The following is a 16,179-nucleotide window of genomic DNA, read 5'->3' as shown; positions in this document are numbered from 1 at the left end:
TGGAAGGAGGTGGAGTTATTCGTTTTTAATACAGTTTATTTTGTAGTTCCTTTTTAAGTTTTTTTTCGTGGGGCATTACCAAAATGATTTTTAAAAATGTGATTAACGGTTGGCATCAGGTTATTTCCCTGTAGCTCTTTAAACAGCAAGGCACATGATGTAATCCCAGACTCACGGTTGAGACGTCATATCACACCACTCCGCTCCTTCGCTTCTCATTGGACGATTCCACTGGTTCTACAGGCGGGGCCGTGAATGCGAGTCATGCAAACTTGATGTTTATTTCCATTTGCACGCAGGCTCTCTATTGGCTGTCAGGGACAAACCCACATCGTAGCCGCCCATGCGGTAATATTTTTGTTGAAATAGACTTGCTCCAAATTAATGAATTGATGGGGTTTCGGGAAACAATTGAGTTTATATTCTGTATGTAATTTATAGGTTACGTCAGCGTGGCAATATACTGACTCTTCTGTAAAGCGGTCGTCTCTTTGCCTCCACGTTTTGTCACAAAACACTGGTAACAACCAGCGGGGGGCAGGCTGAATGCGGAAGTGAGTTGGCTATCGTGTTTATGATTGGTTAGATTACCTGTCCGTTATCATCAAGCGAGGCGGGCGAATTTGGCTAAACGCGATGTGGTGAATGGGATTCAGTGTTTGGTTTGACAAGTTTCTCTGAGCCATCATGGGGTTTGCACCGGCCAGCTAGTTGGCGGAAAGGAAAAAAAAGTTATCCTCCACCACGTTTGGGTACACGTTGACAAATGTAGCTACACGAGAATCTGACGAGTATTCGCGGTTGGGAGATTTTACCCCCGACACCCCTCCAGCATCTTTTTATTTTACACTGGAATATCCTAAAAACACACCAGCAAAGATGAACAGCTTGTCGTTTGACGATCCTTCGTTGGATAATCTGGATCCGACATTGTCGCTCAATGACCCCAGCGAGATTGACACGGCCCTTCTCAGCGACATTGATGGTAAGAATATTGTATTTTCACAAACAAAAACAGTCAACGCTTACTAATAGCATCATCAGCATATCAGACAGCCGCTTAAAATAACGCTCTCAGTGTTTCAGGTACATCCTATTTTCGATAAAAACGTTTGTTTTATAAAGAACATGATGAAGCGTTTACATCAGGACTCAGTGTAGCTTTGTTACAGCTAGCTAATGAGATGAACCATACATGCGATACATGGACTTTTCGGAGCGGTTTTCAGTGATTGTGTAATTTAGAAAACGCATAGAAATGCATGATTAATTTGTGGAATATTAGGTGATGTAAGGGTTGGCGAAATGTTTTTTTTTTTTTTTTTAAGAGAGCACGGCTACCGTGCTTGTGACGGCGCCCCGCCCCCCAGCGAGTTTCCCAGACGGAGGTTACTCGCGTTCGTTTCCTCCTCGCGGGTTCACGGAGCCTCATTTGACCGTAATTGCACGGAAGTCCATTAAACACAAAAAGTGATACTTGCCAAACCGTCACTGGCTCACACTTTTTGTTCGTTTGTTTAATAGCCCAGCGCGTTATTGTGTAGGCGCTGCTTTGTACAACGGCTAACCCATATTCGCTTGGCAATCATTCAAATATATATCTAATTCTAAACCGTTGAATATCAATCTCAGATGTAGACCTTTTTATATTATTGAGCAACGTGTTATTTTTAGGGCTAAATAAACAAATTACGTCACTCTCTAGACCTGAGACGGTGTTTCCACCCTCCATGTGACCGACAGTAACCTCTCCGTCATACCCTTTCCTGTCTTGGCCGAGATGCGCTGTGATTGGTCAAGAGCGATCGCCTCATACAAAACACGATTGCAGTTTTAAGAAGCACCCAAGCCGGCTTGGTTGCACTCAAATAAAACAATGATCTATTATTATCATCAATTATCATGATGAAAGATTTCATATTGAGACACATTAAAAATATTTTAGCAGAATAGTTTCTACTTAAAGTGATGCCCCACTTATGCAAATTAGAACTGTCGAATACAGTTCAAGCATTCCTCATTTTGATATGAATAAAGAATTATGACCTAGTTTGCTCAAATTCAGAATAGATTTGTTGAATCGTCTTGATTCTCAAATGCACTTATCAAATTACACATTTTTTGTTTTGCTTTATTACTAATATTTTGTTGCTTGATCAAGACATCATTTTAAGACACCAGATATGCATGCTTTTTCTTTGCCAGCCTTATTTTGTACATTTACTGGAATTAATTGCTGTAGTGGGAGAAAATGAGCAGATTTTTGCAATTTGTATCCTCTTTTGTAAAGTTAAGCAAATACTTAAGAGCAAAGTAATGTAAAATAGTCAAATGTTCTGCCTGTAGTTCTTATATTTATTGTTGTAAGTGTCAATGTAATACACTGGTATTATTTTCAGTCCATCTTTCAATTATAATCATGCTTTTGATTTTCAGACATGCTCAAGCTCCTCATCCACCAGGAAGGGGAACTTGGAGGCCTCTTTGATAACCCTCCATACACAGGAGGACCCACCACCAACATGGAACTTCCTTGTCTGCCCCAGGCCGTCACGTCGCCCACCACCCTGCCCACCACGACTGCACCTCCATCCACGTCTTGTTCTTCCTCCTCCATCCTAAGTAGCAGCCCCCACCTGGATGCGCTCCTGGGCCCTCCCATCACCCGCAGCTCATCCACCCCAGATAAGGCCTTCCAGCCTAGCACCTTTCAGCAGTCCCCGCTGGCCCAGGTGTCCATCCCCACCCCACGACAGCAGCCGGCGTCCCTGCAACAGGCTCACACTGTCACCCCGCCCAAAGTGGAACCGCCCCAACCTGTTGTGGGCCAGACTGCTCCTGCCTCAGGAGCTTCACCTCATGGATCACCGGTTCCAAACCCTGCATTCAGCAGCACCTCCCCTTCACTGCCCCAAACTCCCCCCGAGCCTCCAAACCAGATGCAGATGCAACTTCAGAACCAGACTACGAACAGAGGACAGAACAGCTACATAGGTTCATACTGTGATGATTTATCTTTACGGTTAATTCTTTGTGATCTATGTTATAGTATAGTGCAATGCAGGTTCCTTCACTTACCGTGGCTACACTTGCATTTCAAATCTGACAGTATTTCCCCATTGAAATTAAAGGAAATGCCATTAATCCAGCCACCCCAATAAAATCAACAAAAATATTTAAGTTTTTTCTTTTTTAATTATAAAATAAGACTTTATTATTTAAAAAAAACAATAAAAAATTAACATCTCTGAAACATTTATTTGCTTTACAGAACATGTAAGAGGTTACATTTCATGAAAAAAAATTGAATGGCCTAAAATTTGAGCCTTCATGTTGTGCCATCACTATCAATAAGTACAGCAAGTTCCATTAAAATCCAAATCCGCTAGGTTACATTTTTCTTTTTTTGGCAGGGGGCGGGGGGGTGTCATTTGGCATGGAATGACCCCTTAGCTATGTTCCTGCTGGACTAGTAAATTGCTTTCAATGCTCAAATCGAAATGATATTGCTAATGTTAGCTGTCAGAACGTTGCGTGGTGGCAATAAATATCCATCAGCTTGATAGTTTGCAGTTCCACACTGACACGACCGGCCACGCAACAAACTGCAAAGTACTGTGTCAAGTTGATAAGACAACAAAGGTGACACACTGAATGCTGTTATCACATCCTTATTACAGATAACAGTTCACCTAGTGGTCTACAAACATGTACCCATTAACTGGCGCCCATCTGCCTGGATACGCTTGCTGATTGTGGCGCACCTTGCACATTTTCAGCCAGCAGCCCCGGCAGTGTGAGCCAACCGGTGGCCACCTTATCCTCCTCGCCTCCCAAGGTTCAGCCAGTGGCGATTCAGACTCCGCTCCAAGGATTGACCGCCGCCTCTCCTTTGCTGGCCACGACAGGAAGTCCGCCCGGTCCGACGCTCGCACCCCATGTCCAACAACTACCTGTAAGCATACACGACACTTGAAATCATCACTACTTGTTGCTAGAGTGGACACGTGGAAAAAGATAATCATAAATGTGTTTCTCAGGTGTTACTGCAACCCCAGTTTATCAAAGCTGAGTCTCTGTTGCTGACCACGCTGAAGCATGACCCCTGCATGGTCACCACCGTGGCCTCGCCCACATCGCTGGCCACGACCACGCCAGTACAGAGTGCGTCACTGCAGGTATAGAAATTCACAACATGTATAGAGCCAACTAGGCACATAGTAGGCTTGCAAGGTATACCAGTGCTCGAAAAGTGCCGTAATATCTCGCATGATAGCACATGTTTTGAGTACCAGTGACAAATGACAGTAACAGTATTCTGGTACTCTATATGGGCATGGTATCAAATACAAAGTCAGCATTTTGGTTTTGTGACAGCACTAGCACATGCACTGCTCGCTGTGTCTTTCATTTCAAAAAATCTAAGTGGTCGGGAATCGCTACGTTAAGCTAACCTACATGATTGAAGCGTTATCCGTTTAGTCCTGCTTTCTTAGCATAGAAGTCTCAAGATGTTAACGTCACAAATATAAAGTTCGTTCTGTGTATTCCAAGGCGTTTGTGGGCGGCGGCACCTTCCTGACGACTGTGCCGGTCATGGTGGATGCCGAGAAGCTGCCAATCAACCGCATCATCAACAACGGCAAGTCGGGCTCTTTTCCCGCCAAGGGGGAGAAGCGCACGGCCCACAACGCCATTGAGAAGCGCTACCGCTCGTCTATCAACGACAAAATCATCGAGCTCAAAGACTTGGTCGCAGGCACCGAAGCCAAGGTGGCTAACCTCATCCGTCTTACCGTCTCAACTTTACCGGTTAGATTTAAAGCCGCAGTAAGACTTAAGATATCTGATGAGAGTTTATTTGGGACATCGTTATCAGATACTTGGCCAATAAAAAAATGTATAAATGGTCACATCCGTATGACAAATAGATACATTGCATCTGGATTTTCCATTTCTGTCATATGCAGTATGGATGCGTATTAGTCAAGGTGCCAATATTGTACATCTGTACTTGATTCTAAAAAAAAACATGCTCTACCACACACCAACTGCATATTATACTGCATAAAAAGGATGATGAAAGTTATTTGGGGGCGGCATGGCTCAGTGGTGGAGTGGTCGTTTCCCAACACAGAGGTTAGAAAAGTGTTGTGTTACAGGGTACATGTAAGTGAAATGTGTGGCAAGATTGTTGGAGAAACATTTGAAAAAATTGGGCTTTTAATGTTGTGGAAAGAGTGCTATTTGTATGAAATCTATGGCATGTTCAAGAAAGGTTTCTGTTTTTGATAATAGTGTATTTGATTGAAAGGAAAACACATTTTCATTACATGTAATGGGACTTCAGTGCATCCCAATTAGTTTTATTTTATTTTTTAAATGAAGATATCCTAAAACTTTGCCTGAGCCGATTAAAATGTTGAGGCAAATATTCCTTGTTGAGTTGAAAAAAAATACTCCCAACAAGAAGTCAAGAGAGCTGGAAAATGCCATGCTCTGACCCAACAGTACAGTATTGATTTGTTTGATGTTATTGTTTCAGTATATTCACAATAATCGTTTTATCCCTTGTTTAATGTAGTATAGATTTTAAAAGGGATGTGTGGTCCTCCGCAGTCAGATGTGACTGGATTCTGGAGGAAAACCAGAGAATAATCTCTCGTGACTGACGTTAATTGTCGGTATCGTTTAAAAAAATGTATTCTTCTTTTGTGTGTCATAGCTCAATAAGTCAGCTGTGTTGAGGAAAGCCATCGACGTCATCCGTTTCCTGCAGAAATCCAATCAGAAGCTCAAACAGGAGAACTTGGCACTGAAAATGGCGGCTCAGAAAAACAGTATGCACTCGCCTTGCCCTTTCCCTGCACAAGATTCTTTTCTCGTTTCTCTGCAGTTTATAGCAGTTGACCTTTTTATAACGAACTCCGAGTGAGAAGGCTCGCCGAACAGCCTTCTTCATAAGGCCGACGCTTTTACTTCCCTGCGCCTGATTGCCCCTTGAACTTCTAATTTTGCCCTCATCTTTACTGTAGAGTCTCTCAAGGACCTGGTTGCCATGGAGGTGGACGGCCCGGCTGACGTGAAGACCGAGTTGCCCACACCGCCAGCGTCGGACGTGGGCTCGCCTTCATCCTTCTCGCATTGTGGGAGTGATTCGGAACCCGACAGCCCGATGGGAGAGGATACCAAGGTACGCTGACGCTCTCTGGTAGTACCTTGCAAGTTTACAAGCCAAAAGTTAACGTGCACGTGGGCTTCAGATACCCCACCGCTCAACTGAAGTGGAAAAAAAAAATTGAGCTAGTGTAATTCCCTGGCTTGTGGGCAAGGAGCGCCTCAGTTGCAGACACACTCTCAGCCTTTTATTAAAGTAGCCTTGTGACAGAGTTATGAAAGTTACAAGTCTTACGTTTTTTTATCTGTAAATCGATCACCCGGTCTCCATCTTCCCAGCCAAGTCAAAAATGGCTCTAAACTTCCTGTACTTTTTCAATAGTTGTTTTTTTTTTTTTTTTTTTAACTTGAATGCCTCTTTGTCTTCTTGCGTGCACCAGCCAAACGTGGGCATGCTGGACCCATCGGCGACAGGCAGCAGCGCTGGCGGCATGCTGGATCGTTCTCGCATGGCGCTGTGCGCTTTCACCTTCCTCTTCCTTTCCCTCAACCCCTTGGCCAACCTGCTCTGCTCATCCGGCAGCAGCACAGCGAGCAGCGCAGCCGTCGCCCCCCATCACGCAGGCAGGACCGTTCTGGGCTTGGACATTGCAGGTAAGAGAAGGAGACAACGACTATAACGTTATTTCAAGGGACTATTCAACTGCAGCCATTTGATCTTTTCTCTCTTTTGTGACACTCTTTGTAGTAAATTCAACATGAAAAACTAAGCTTGGTGTCTGGCTATTTACGGGAATGTTCTCTGCAGCGGACTCATGGGGCTGGATGGACTGGATGCTACCAACAATTTTGGTGTGGCTTCTGAACGGCATCTTGGTGTCGGGAGTTCTGATCCGCCTTCTGGTCTATGGAGAGCCGGTAACCAGACCTCATTCTGGATCATCCATCTTGTTCTGGAGGCACCGCAAGCAGGCTGATCTGGACTTGGCAAGAGTATGTATCGCTGCAGGAGATGAAATGGCTTTCTTGATCCTACAAAAAATCCTGTCATAAGATTGTGACTGTGAGAAATATTTCCACGCCAGACCCACAGTTGGTGGCCATGAATCGTTTATTAATTCTGTCTTTTGTTTCACAGGGGGATTTTGCCCAGGCCAGTCAGAACCTTTGGACTTGTCTCAAAGCTCTGGGACGTCCCTTACCCACCTCCCAGCTTGACTTGGCCTGTGCCTCGCTGTGGTCCTTGCTCAGATTCTGCCTTCAGCGCCTCTGGGTGGGCCGCTGGCTGGCTGCCCGGGCGGGTGGACTGCGATCTGACCGCCCCCTGCAGGAGGATGCTTGCAAGAGCAGCCGAGATGCTGCGCTGGTTTATCACCGCTTGCACCAGCTGCACATGACAGGTTGGCTCTAGAATACAGGGTGACTTCCCCTTTAAGAGCGCGTTTCTCAACTTGAAGGAAACAGATTGCAATTTTGATTATCCTGCCTTGTAACTTGACATGTAGGTAAGCTGAATGGTAGCCACCTTTCAGCCGTGCACATGGCTCTCAGCGCGGTGAACCTGGCAGAGTGCGCCGGCTCATGTCTGCCTGTCGCTTCGCTGGCTGAGGTGTACGTGTCTGCAGCGCTCCGAGTCAAAGCCAGCCTGCCAAGGATCCTGCACTTCACCTCTGTGAGTGCCCTTTAGTTGGCGCTCATTCGTTTAAGTCACGCTAATGTCACCAAATATTTTTCGCCAGGTTGCTTGTCACATTTTGTGTACCTTACAGTTTTTAAAGTGGAGTAGTCAGGATTTCTTAGAGACTAGTACAAACTGAACAACACAAACCAAAGCACAATTGATTGGCTATTAGTGTCAAAAGCTGTCGAGAAATAGTTGCAGTGGGTAATCCATTTGTTTTTATTCAGCGCGTGTTCCTGAGCAGTGCACGTCAGGCGTGCCTGTCATCCAGCGGCAGCGTGCCTCCAGCCATGCAGTGGCTCTGTCACCCTCTCGGCCACCGCTTCTTTGTGGACGGGGACTGGGCCATTCGCAGCATCCCGAAAGAGAGCATCTACAGCCAGGCGGGCAACACTGGTAAGAAGAGATGTGATTTGCATAGAGGGATGGGTGATGAATGGATTTTTGTCTTTCACAAACGACATGAACCATCCCGTTATTAAATTTTTGAACATTTAAAATGGGGGTGCGGCTTTTACATTTAAAAAAAAAAAAATTATCCCAACCATGAATCAAGTTATTAATGTTGCATTAATAAACAACAATGTCATACCAAAATATGCATGTGAGGTACATAGTATTTTTTGGGGGGTACTTGAAGGCCAAATTGCAAGGTCCTACCAACATGCAACGTTTTATGTTTATATTATGCGAAGTGGTATCTCATGCAAATGGTTTGTTGACACTCTTTGCAGTGGACCCTCTGGCTCAGGTGACGCAAGCCTTCAGAGAACACTTGCTGGAAAAGGCTCTTTACTGTGTCGCCCAGCCAAAAGGGGAGAAAAGCACCAGTCAGGGCGAGGGGTGAGCAAAGCACTCGGACCAGCTTTTCATACACTCACGATATCCTGTGTGGTTTGTGAAAAAAAGTATACAAGCAGCCACAACATGCTCATATCAATAAATCATAATCGATTACGAGAGCTGCATCAATTTACATGCATTTATAAAGGCAAGAATTTTTTTGGTATCAATATTTGATACAGCCTTTGGATTGGGTGTCCTTATGTTGTTGTGCAAGTGTTCCTAATGGACTGGCTTCTTGTTAAATATAAATGACAGTAAGTGTCCACTGGAGAATATGGCAAATATTATTTAGATAAAGTTATTAAAAAAAAAAGTACTGTCAATCAACCTATCTAGCTAAAAAAAAATGCTGTTTAAGATCTCCATTTCGGCAACATCTACAATGCAGAAAAAAAGTCATTTTCCACTCTTCTTTCCATGCATAAAAATACACACATATACTACCGATGGTCTGACGTGTGTTTGTTTGTGACCGATTTCTTGCTTTTCATTTTTTTATGTTTGACTTCATTGTTCATATCTGTCTTCAGAGAGTATGCGGATGCTCTGGAGTATCTGCAGCTACTGATTAGCGCTTCCGACGCAGCTGGTGCCACCTCCCAGTCCTTTGCTATCGGTTCCAACATGGCCACTGTGACGGGTAAATGACTTCTCCTGCTATGACTACAAATAATAAGACGGATAGCAAGAACACTATACTGCTATTGGCGCGAAGATACAGACCGAACCTAGCCGCGAATAGTGAAATTCCGCAAGTTAACTTTGCCTGTTGGTGCCACAAGATGGCAGCAAAGGACTACATTTTTTAAAAATCATTTTGCCCAGGAGTTGTATTTTACAAGAAAATAATTGTATCTTGCCGGACCAAAGAAACCATTATTGGCAATGGAGATAGTTTTTCGATATGTTGTGCAATCCGAGACACTGTCGAGAAAATGGATGGAAAATAAATTTTTATTGTCATAAACAAAACAGCGCTTTTACCATGTAATGTTAAAGTTTCTAGCTTCACTGTTCAAAAAAAAGAATTCCCCTCTTCTTCTTCACTCTTGCTTCCTGCTGTCTGTCACTACCTGGCCGCCGGTTCCATTTTGCCTTAAGTATTCCCAATAGAAGGCGAGAGATAACGTTGATTTTCACATTTCGGAGATTGAGCGGACTGATTTTCACCCTCCCACAGCTTCACTCTGTACTTGCTGATCGCTCATCTGAGGGGGGTAAAAAATGAGGGGGGCTCAGGGGAGGCTGGCGGGCCAAATGGGAGTCATCCGCTGGATTGCTTCATCTATCTTCAGGCCTGTCAAATCAGTGATCACCTTGAGCAGGGGGAGGGATGGACGGCGCGGCGGGGATTTTAATGGCAGCCTCTTCTTGGCACTGACTTAGTGTCGGCATCCGGCGCGTGTTGGCCCCGCGTCTAAATGAAGTACTTTGCTCTCATAACCGAGTCGTCAAAATGGTCTCTGGTCTCATCATGTTGTAAGTTTACCGGGGGGCTCTGACAGATTGATTCAGAGGTCAAACACAGACAGCAGATGTGTGTCGCCGCTGTCGTGCATATTAAATTCCACCCTGGGCGGTGAGTGACTCCAATGTCAGACCTTTCGCCATCATCGCGGTGAAGCACGCCGGTGGTGGCGGCATCTTGCTCCGAGATTGTTATGTGTTAGTCAAGGTGTCACTTATCAACAGTTCAAAATAGCAATTTTGCGACACCTGAAGAATTTCACCTTCCAGCAGGGACACAGAGTCCAAATGAACAAATGAAAGTCTCCACCAGAAAGAAATGAGTGTTTTGCGATGGAGGCATAGGTCAAGTCCAGTTGAAAATCTGTCATTGCACGCTGAAACATTGAAGGCATATGTGTAAGACTATTTTGAAGTGTTTGCTTCAGGTGTTTTTCTTTTTCAAATGAACTGTCTGAACGAGATGTCACGTTAGGTTTTTTTTTAAATATTATTTCTCATTTCATGTTTTTTTAACATGCAAAAAAAAACCTGGTACCATAACATCGGCGTGAGAAGTTTCCGTTTTTTTAGTAGTCAATAAAAGGCTAAATTAAATATATTTTTAAAATTGTTCATTTTCCAAAAATTATTTACAAAAAAAAAAGAACCATTTTCTCTCCTGTCATCTAGGCTGCGACCCCCACTCGAAATGGTGGTCCTCAGTCGCCGTGGTGATCATCAACTGGCTCCAAGGGGACGACGCGGCCGCGGAGAGGCTGTACCCAACCGTCGAGCATTTGCCGCGCACGCTGCAGAACGTGGAGTGAGTGGGTTGCGTCACGTCTCCCTCGGTCCCATGTCGCCGCCATCGACCACACTGACCTGCATTTTGTGTGTGTGTGTGTGCGCGCGCACCTCCTCTCACACTGTCAGGAGCCTGCTGCCCAAGGCTTGTCTCAACACCTTCCGAGCGGTGCGGGCTCTGCTGTCCAAGCCTGAAAACTGGCAGTTGAGTCTGAGCCACAGCGACAAGGCCAGCGCCCTGCTCCGAGACAGCCTCAACCCGGGCCCGCACTCCCACAGCTCCAGTTTAGACAAGGTACACACACTTACAAGCGTGCAAATTTGTTTCCCATGAAAGTTGTTGCTTATCACTCCCGAGAGGGCACTCTGCGTGTGTGCAAATGGCATCTGTCTTAAAAGTATAAAACATGCTCAAGCACGCACGCAAATACTCGGTGACAGATGTGCCTGCACATGGCCGTGCATTAAGTTGTAAACACGGGAAATTGCCTGGACAAATGCATCATCACTCACACACACACACACACACACACACACACACACACATACACCCTAAGTCACACACGTGCGCAGCAACTGGTGCACAGAATACATTTTTTTTTTTTTTTTTGGCCTGAGCTGTGGTGCATTGTAGTTGCATTGCATGTGTGTACGCTAAGTGCAATGTTCCTGCAGTGCAACACAGAGCTGAGCTTCCAACAGCCAATCACTTCAGAGGAACTCAACCCGCACATTTTTTTTTAAAGCAAGAAAACATTGGATGTGCCAGTACTCGCCCAAACAAGGTGCTCTGATTAATATTGCATTTGTGGAAGAAGAATTCAACCATATAATTAATGAGCGTATGGGTGGGTGTCTTGTTGGGAGAATTCGTTATCTGGTGCTTTCCGGAAGTGATGTCAACTGGAAAGTAAAAAAAGTTAGGTTCGGTAGATGTGGTTTGTTTATAATTACGTTATTGCAATGCTTCGGTGTCGAAGGAGGTGGTCAGCAACGTCAGCATGTTCGCATGCAGATTCGCGGAACCACTTCATCCTTACGAGGGTCGCGCGTGTGCTGGAGCCTATTCCAGCTGTCTTCGAGGAGTAGGTTCATTTTTGCCAATCCGTGCACATTTTCTCTGCAGGTGGTACAGTTGCTGCTGTGTGACTTGCTGTTGGTGATGAGGACCAACGTGTGGCATCTTCAGCAGCAGCAGGGGGCCAGTGCGGCTGGGCTCGGCCCGGTGGGTCCCGGCGCAGGCTCCGCGGGGCTCCACCAGGCCTCCCCGCCCGAGCTCCAAGGCTTTCAGCAGGACCTCAGCTCCTTACGCAAGCTGGCACAGAGTTTCAGACCCGCCATGCGAAGAGTATGTCCAAGTGCTCTTGGGTTTACTTTACCTTAATTTCTTTGGTTGTTAGCATATGTGATTCGCCAAAATAAAATACTGGATTGATTGACTTCAAAACAGTACAATTATGTCATCGGTAGAGTCCAAAACTATACCGTATGCCACATTTATACCATTTACTGCACACCCCTGCAGCATTTTCTGCTGGCTGGATTAAAAGTAGTGCTGTGAAGCGTTTTTAAAAAAGTTGTGAGATTAATTCAGCTCTGTAATTAATTGATCTAATTAATCGATATTTTAATCTCATCTAAACATTGCTGAGAAAACCCCAATTTTCATTTTAAATTCAATATGTTATTGAAGCAGATCAAAAGATTGACATCACAAAAAAAGTGGCATTTTAAAGCCTTAAACAGACTTGAACAGATGCAGTCCTGGCCATTTACCCTCTGCTGTATCTGAGACGAGTCCCAAGTCCTACCTGCAACCTTTAGGTTTTTTTTTTTTTTTTTTGTAAATCTCCAAATAATTACAAAATAAAAGGTCCATAAGAAGTGCTTAGGTTAACATATCAAAAACAATAAGGACACTTTTCTGAGCAATGCAAGTACTAAACACTGAGCTTGCTTCAGAAAATAAAAAAATAAATAGACAGACCCTTAAATCACAGTGCTGTAAGTTAGCACTTCAGAAATAACACTGTTCATCATTACAAAATAAAATGCTGAAATAAACATCAATCACTTCCAGTAGGCTACAGAGGACACATCAACTATGCCTCATGCATGGGGTGTTCTCGAGTTTAGTTTGCCGAAGAGCTTGCTATGGCTCGCTATATTGCTAACGCTTTTGATGCTAACGTTTGCTGTGGCTGCACTCGCGACTTGGTGCTTTGCATTGATGTGGTAGGCTAAACTTGAGCTGCTTTGGTGGTAAGCAAACTGCTTCTTACAAATTAGGCACCTTTATCAATAGTGCCGTCAGGGCGTTTTTCGTATGTACATTTTTCATTCGTTGGGCCGAGAACTCCTCATCGCTGCTTACCTGGCCCTCCCAACTCCAATGGGAGCCTATCAGCTTATTCTGAACAAGCCCAAACATAATGAAAGCCAATCAATGTCCGCTTCAGGCTGTAACTGCCCATTGTTTCCCCACCCGCAACAACTCGAACACAGGAAACCAAAACATAAAAAGAGATATTATAAAAAGGCAACCCACATACAGAAACAATAAAGTTAGACATTAAAATTTAGATTTACACGATTAAAAAACATAATGCACTGAATAGGATTGTAATTAATTATTTGCAATTAACGCGATAATACGACACCTTGAATTAAAAGCCATTTGGGCCAATGATTAACACATATTTCAGTATTCTGACAGCAGCGTACAAACAAGTCGCCCTGACCTGAGGGTTTTAAGTAATGTTCCTTCAAGGACGAGTTCACATGATGTTTGAGGACAGATTGTGTAAAAGTGTCGTTTTTTTGCTGAGCTGTCTGGTCACGCTCGCTTGCACGCACGCACACTGACACTGTTTAAGCTTAAGTGTTTTAAGTGTTTGGTAGCAGCGCTGCTGGCAAAGATGAACATTCAGTCTGAGTCACCGTTACTTGACTCATTTTGCTGCGTTCTCTCGTCCCCTCTCCAGTTGTTCCTTCACGAGGCCACAGCCAGGCTGATGGCGGGGGCCAGTCCCACGCGCACGCATCAGCTCCTGGACCGCTCGTTGCGACGCAGAGCCACACCCGGAACCAAGACAGGTGTGTTGCTTTCCTGATTAAAAAAACGATGATGTCACAAAATCGCTATCGTACCACAGCTTTTCATTGGCCCAAAGTTGAGGTAGGGAGGAGTACCTCCTTTGTTATGTTTGTTTTCTTAGCCATGAGTGCCCATATGCATGTACGGGTGTATGCATTTTTTAAAAATGACATATCATTTATGTGGATTGCCTGCTATTGGCTGGCAACCGGTTCAGGGTGTCCCCCGCCTACTGCCGGAAGACAGCTGGGATAGGCTCCAGCACCCCCCGCGACCCTAGTGAGGATAAAGCGGTTCGGAAAATGAATGAATGAATGAATGAATATATCATTTATCGTATCTTAAGTTGTGGATCCCAACAATACCCCAGTCCTCATCTTGACAAATGAAATTGAATGAATCCATTATTCAGTTGAATGTACAGCATCATAGCATTTGTAGCTAATACGACAAATGCCGTGAACGATGTGCTGTTCGCTAACTCAGGCAAGCTGGCGCCTTTTTGGCGACTTTCTCAAAACTCTTCATTTTGGCCATGTGAAGACTCCGCCACACAACATCGATAATCATTTGGAACACGCTGTGGATAGTATAGCTGCGGCAAGTGTTTCAGAATTCCCAATGGCTATCGCCGGATCTTGCCTTTTTTGTGTGACAGAAGAATGCGAGACGCGCCCGGGCCAACGCGAGCAGGCGGAAGCGGTGATGCTGGCGTGCCGCTACCTCCCCCCGTCCTTCCTATCAGCCCCCGGCCAGCGGGTGGGGATGCTGGCCGACGCCGCCCGCACGCTGGAGAAGCTGGGGGACAAGCGCACCCTCCACGACTGCCAGCAAATGATCATCAAGCTGGGCAGCGGCACCACTGTCACAAACAGCTAAGAGACCCCCCGGCCCCTTTCTCTCCCCCCCACCCAACCAACTGAAAATCACAAAACAAACCACAAGTTCTCATCTGAAAACTGACTTGCATTTCCCCACCTGGGCACTTTTTGGATGAGGTCGTGACATTTTTGGATTATGAGCACAATATAGGAAGCAGTTCTTCTCCCAGTGTGTCTGTCCTAGTGTGAGTCCAGTGCAGTGCCACAGTTTGACCTCAGAGAGGCGCCATCACATCCTCATTGCCATTGGACAGTGCAGTGTGAATGCCAAGCGCTTGTGTGCCAGTGAGTGAGCGAGTTTGTTCTTTTTATTTGCCCGGAGGAAAATGACCATATTTGGTCCACGTGCACTAGGCCCCCCCACCCCGCCGCCAGGCTGATTTCAAAGAGATGAGCGAACGACGCGATGGCTTTAAAAGGTGATTTTCATAGTGTTTGTTTTGACGTGTACATAGAATATTAATAATGTATTTATAATGGATTTTGATTCAGCAGTATTTGGCATACAAGAAACGCTTAATGCTTCCTCGGAAGGTTGCGCTGCCATGGCGATTGAGCGTCGGCAAGTCATCAAAGTGACATTTTTTGCGGGTGACTCAGTTGACCTTTCATAAAGCGCAGCATTTGTTGCTTTTTTTTCTTTTTTCTCTCTCTCCACGCAGCTACACAAAATAACTTTCCTTCCGAAGAGGACTTCTTCCTTGTTGTGGCTTCAATTTGAGGAGCACTTTGTCTTTCAGTGTTTTTAGGACCATGGATGCAGCTTAAAACTGTAACAAACAAAACAACAAAAAAAACTATTTTGGTATTTTTTTTCTGTTGCAGGAAGTGCATGTTTGTGGGTGACACACACACACATGGATAATATTTGTGGCTCATTGCATATTTTCATCGCCATGATCCATGTCGATAATAAAACAAGTTTTTAGAATGAATGAGAATGTTTTCTGTATGAAAATAGTTTCAAGTTTATGTATTCAGTCACAAATGTTTGGGGGAAAATAAGAATCAGGCTATTTGATTTAGAATTAAATTAATAAAAAAATCAGAAAATAAATTCTATTGTTTTGAAAATCAAAATGTACGTACATAGGTTTACAGACGCTTTATTATAATTGAAATGAAATCACAGTATCTTAATTTTTGAAAAATTTTTTTCAAAGTCACTTATGTTGGTCCGGTTAATCGTTTCAGATTGAAGGATGCGATTAAATGGAAATCTGAACAATAGCCCAATTTGTTTAATTTTCATCTGCGTGTTGAAGGTGGTGCGTTTTGAGAAAAGACAAACAAAAAAAAAAGGA

At 44.5% G+C, this 16,179-nt stretch overlaps 1 protein-coding gene across 2 annotated transcripts; it reads left to right on the top strand.

Moving 5' to 3' along the window:
* The first annotated feature begins 596 nt into the window (after positions 1-596).
* srebf1 (sterol regulatory element binding transcription factor 1) lies at positions 597-15,810 on the top strand. Of its 2 annotated transcripts, none has more exons than XM_019881506.1 (19): positions 597-985; positions 2,437-2,994; positions 3,780-3,955; positions 4,041-4,178; positions 4,555-4,773; positions 5,726-5,840; positions 6,036-6,193; positions 6,558-6,771; positions 6,926-7,110; positions 7,256-7,517; positions 7,623-7,789; positions 8,026-8,194; positions 8,533-8,641; positions 9,175-9,284; positions 10,784-10,916; positions 11,027-11,192; positions 12,024-12,245; positions 13,882-13,993; positions 14,656-15,810. In XM_019881506.1, exons 1-19 carry the CDS (start codon positions 880-882, stop codon positions 14,871-14,873), a joined length of 3,537 nt encoding a protein of 1,178 aa, XP_019737065.1. In that variant the 5' UTR covers positions 597-879; the 3' UTR covers positions 14,874-15,810. The 2 variants fall into 2 exon arrangements, with proteins under 2 accessions (XP_019737065.1, XP_019737064.1); XM_019881505.1 differs by having other exon boundaries at positions 599-985; positions 14,653-15,810.
* The last annotated feature ends 369 nt before the right edge of the window (positions 15,811-16,179 follow it).

Source organism: Hippocampus comes, unplaced genomic scaffold, assembly GCF_001891065.2.
Source record: "Hippocampus comes isolate QL1 unplaced genomic scaffold, H_comes_QL1_v1.1 scaffold458, whole genome shotgun sequence".
Lineage (NCBI taxonomy): Eukaryota > Metazoa > Chordata > Actinopteri > Syngnathiformes > Syngnathidae > Hippocampus > Hippocampus comes.
This window is presented reverse-complemented; position numbering and strand designations above follow the sequence as displayed.

What these genes read in the sequence shown, in the direction of transcription:
- srebf1 (XM_019881505.1), top strand. Translation starts at nt 880, where the DNA reads ATGAACAGCTTGTCGTTTGACGATCCTTCGTTGGATAATCTGGATCCG. An exon ending in CGCACGCTGCAGAACGTGGA is followed by an intron (nt 10,917 to 11,026) that starts GTGAGTGGGTTG and finishes TCACACTGTCAG; the next exon opens with GAGCCTGCTGCCCAAGGCTT. An exon ending in TCAGACCCGCCATGCGAAGA is followed by an intron (nt 12,246 to 13,881) that starts GTATGTCCAAGT and finishes TCCCCTCTCCAG; the next exon opens with TTGTTCCTTCACGAGGCCAC.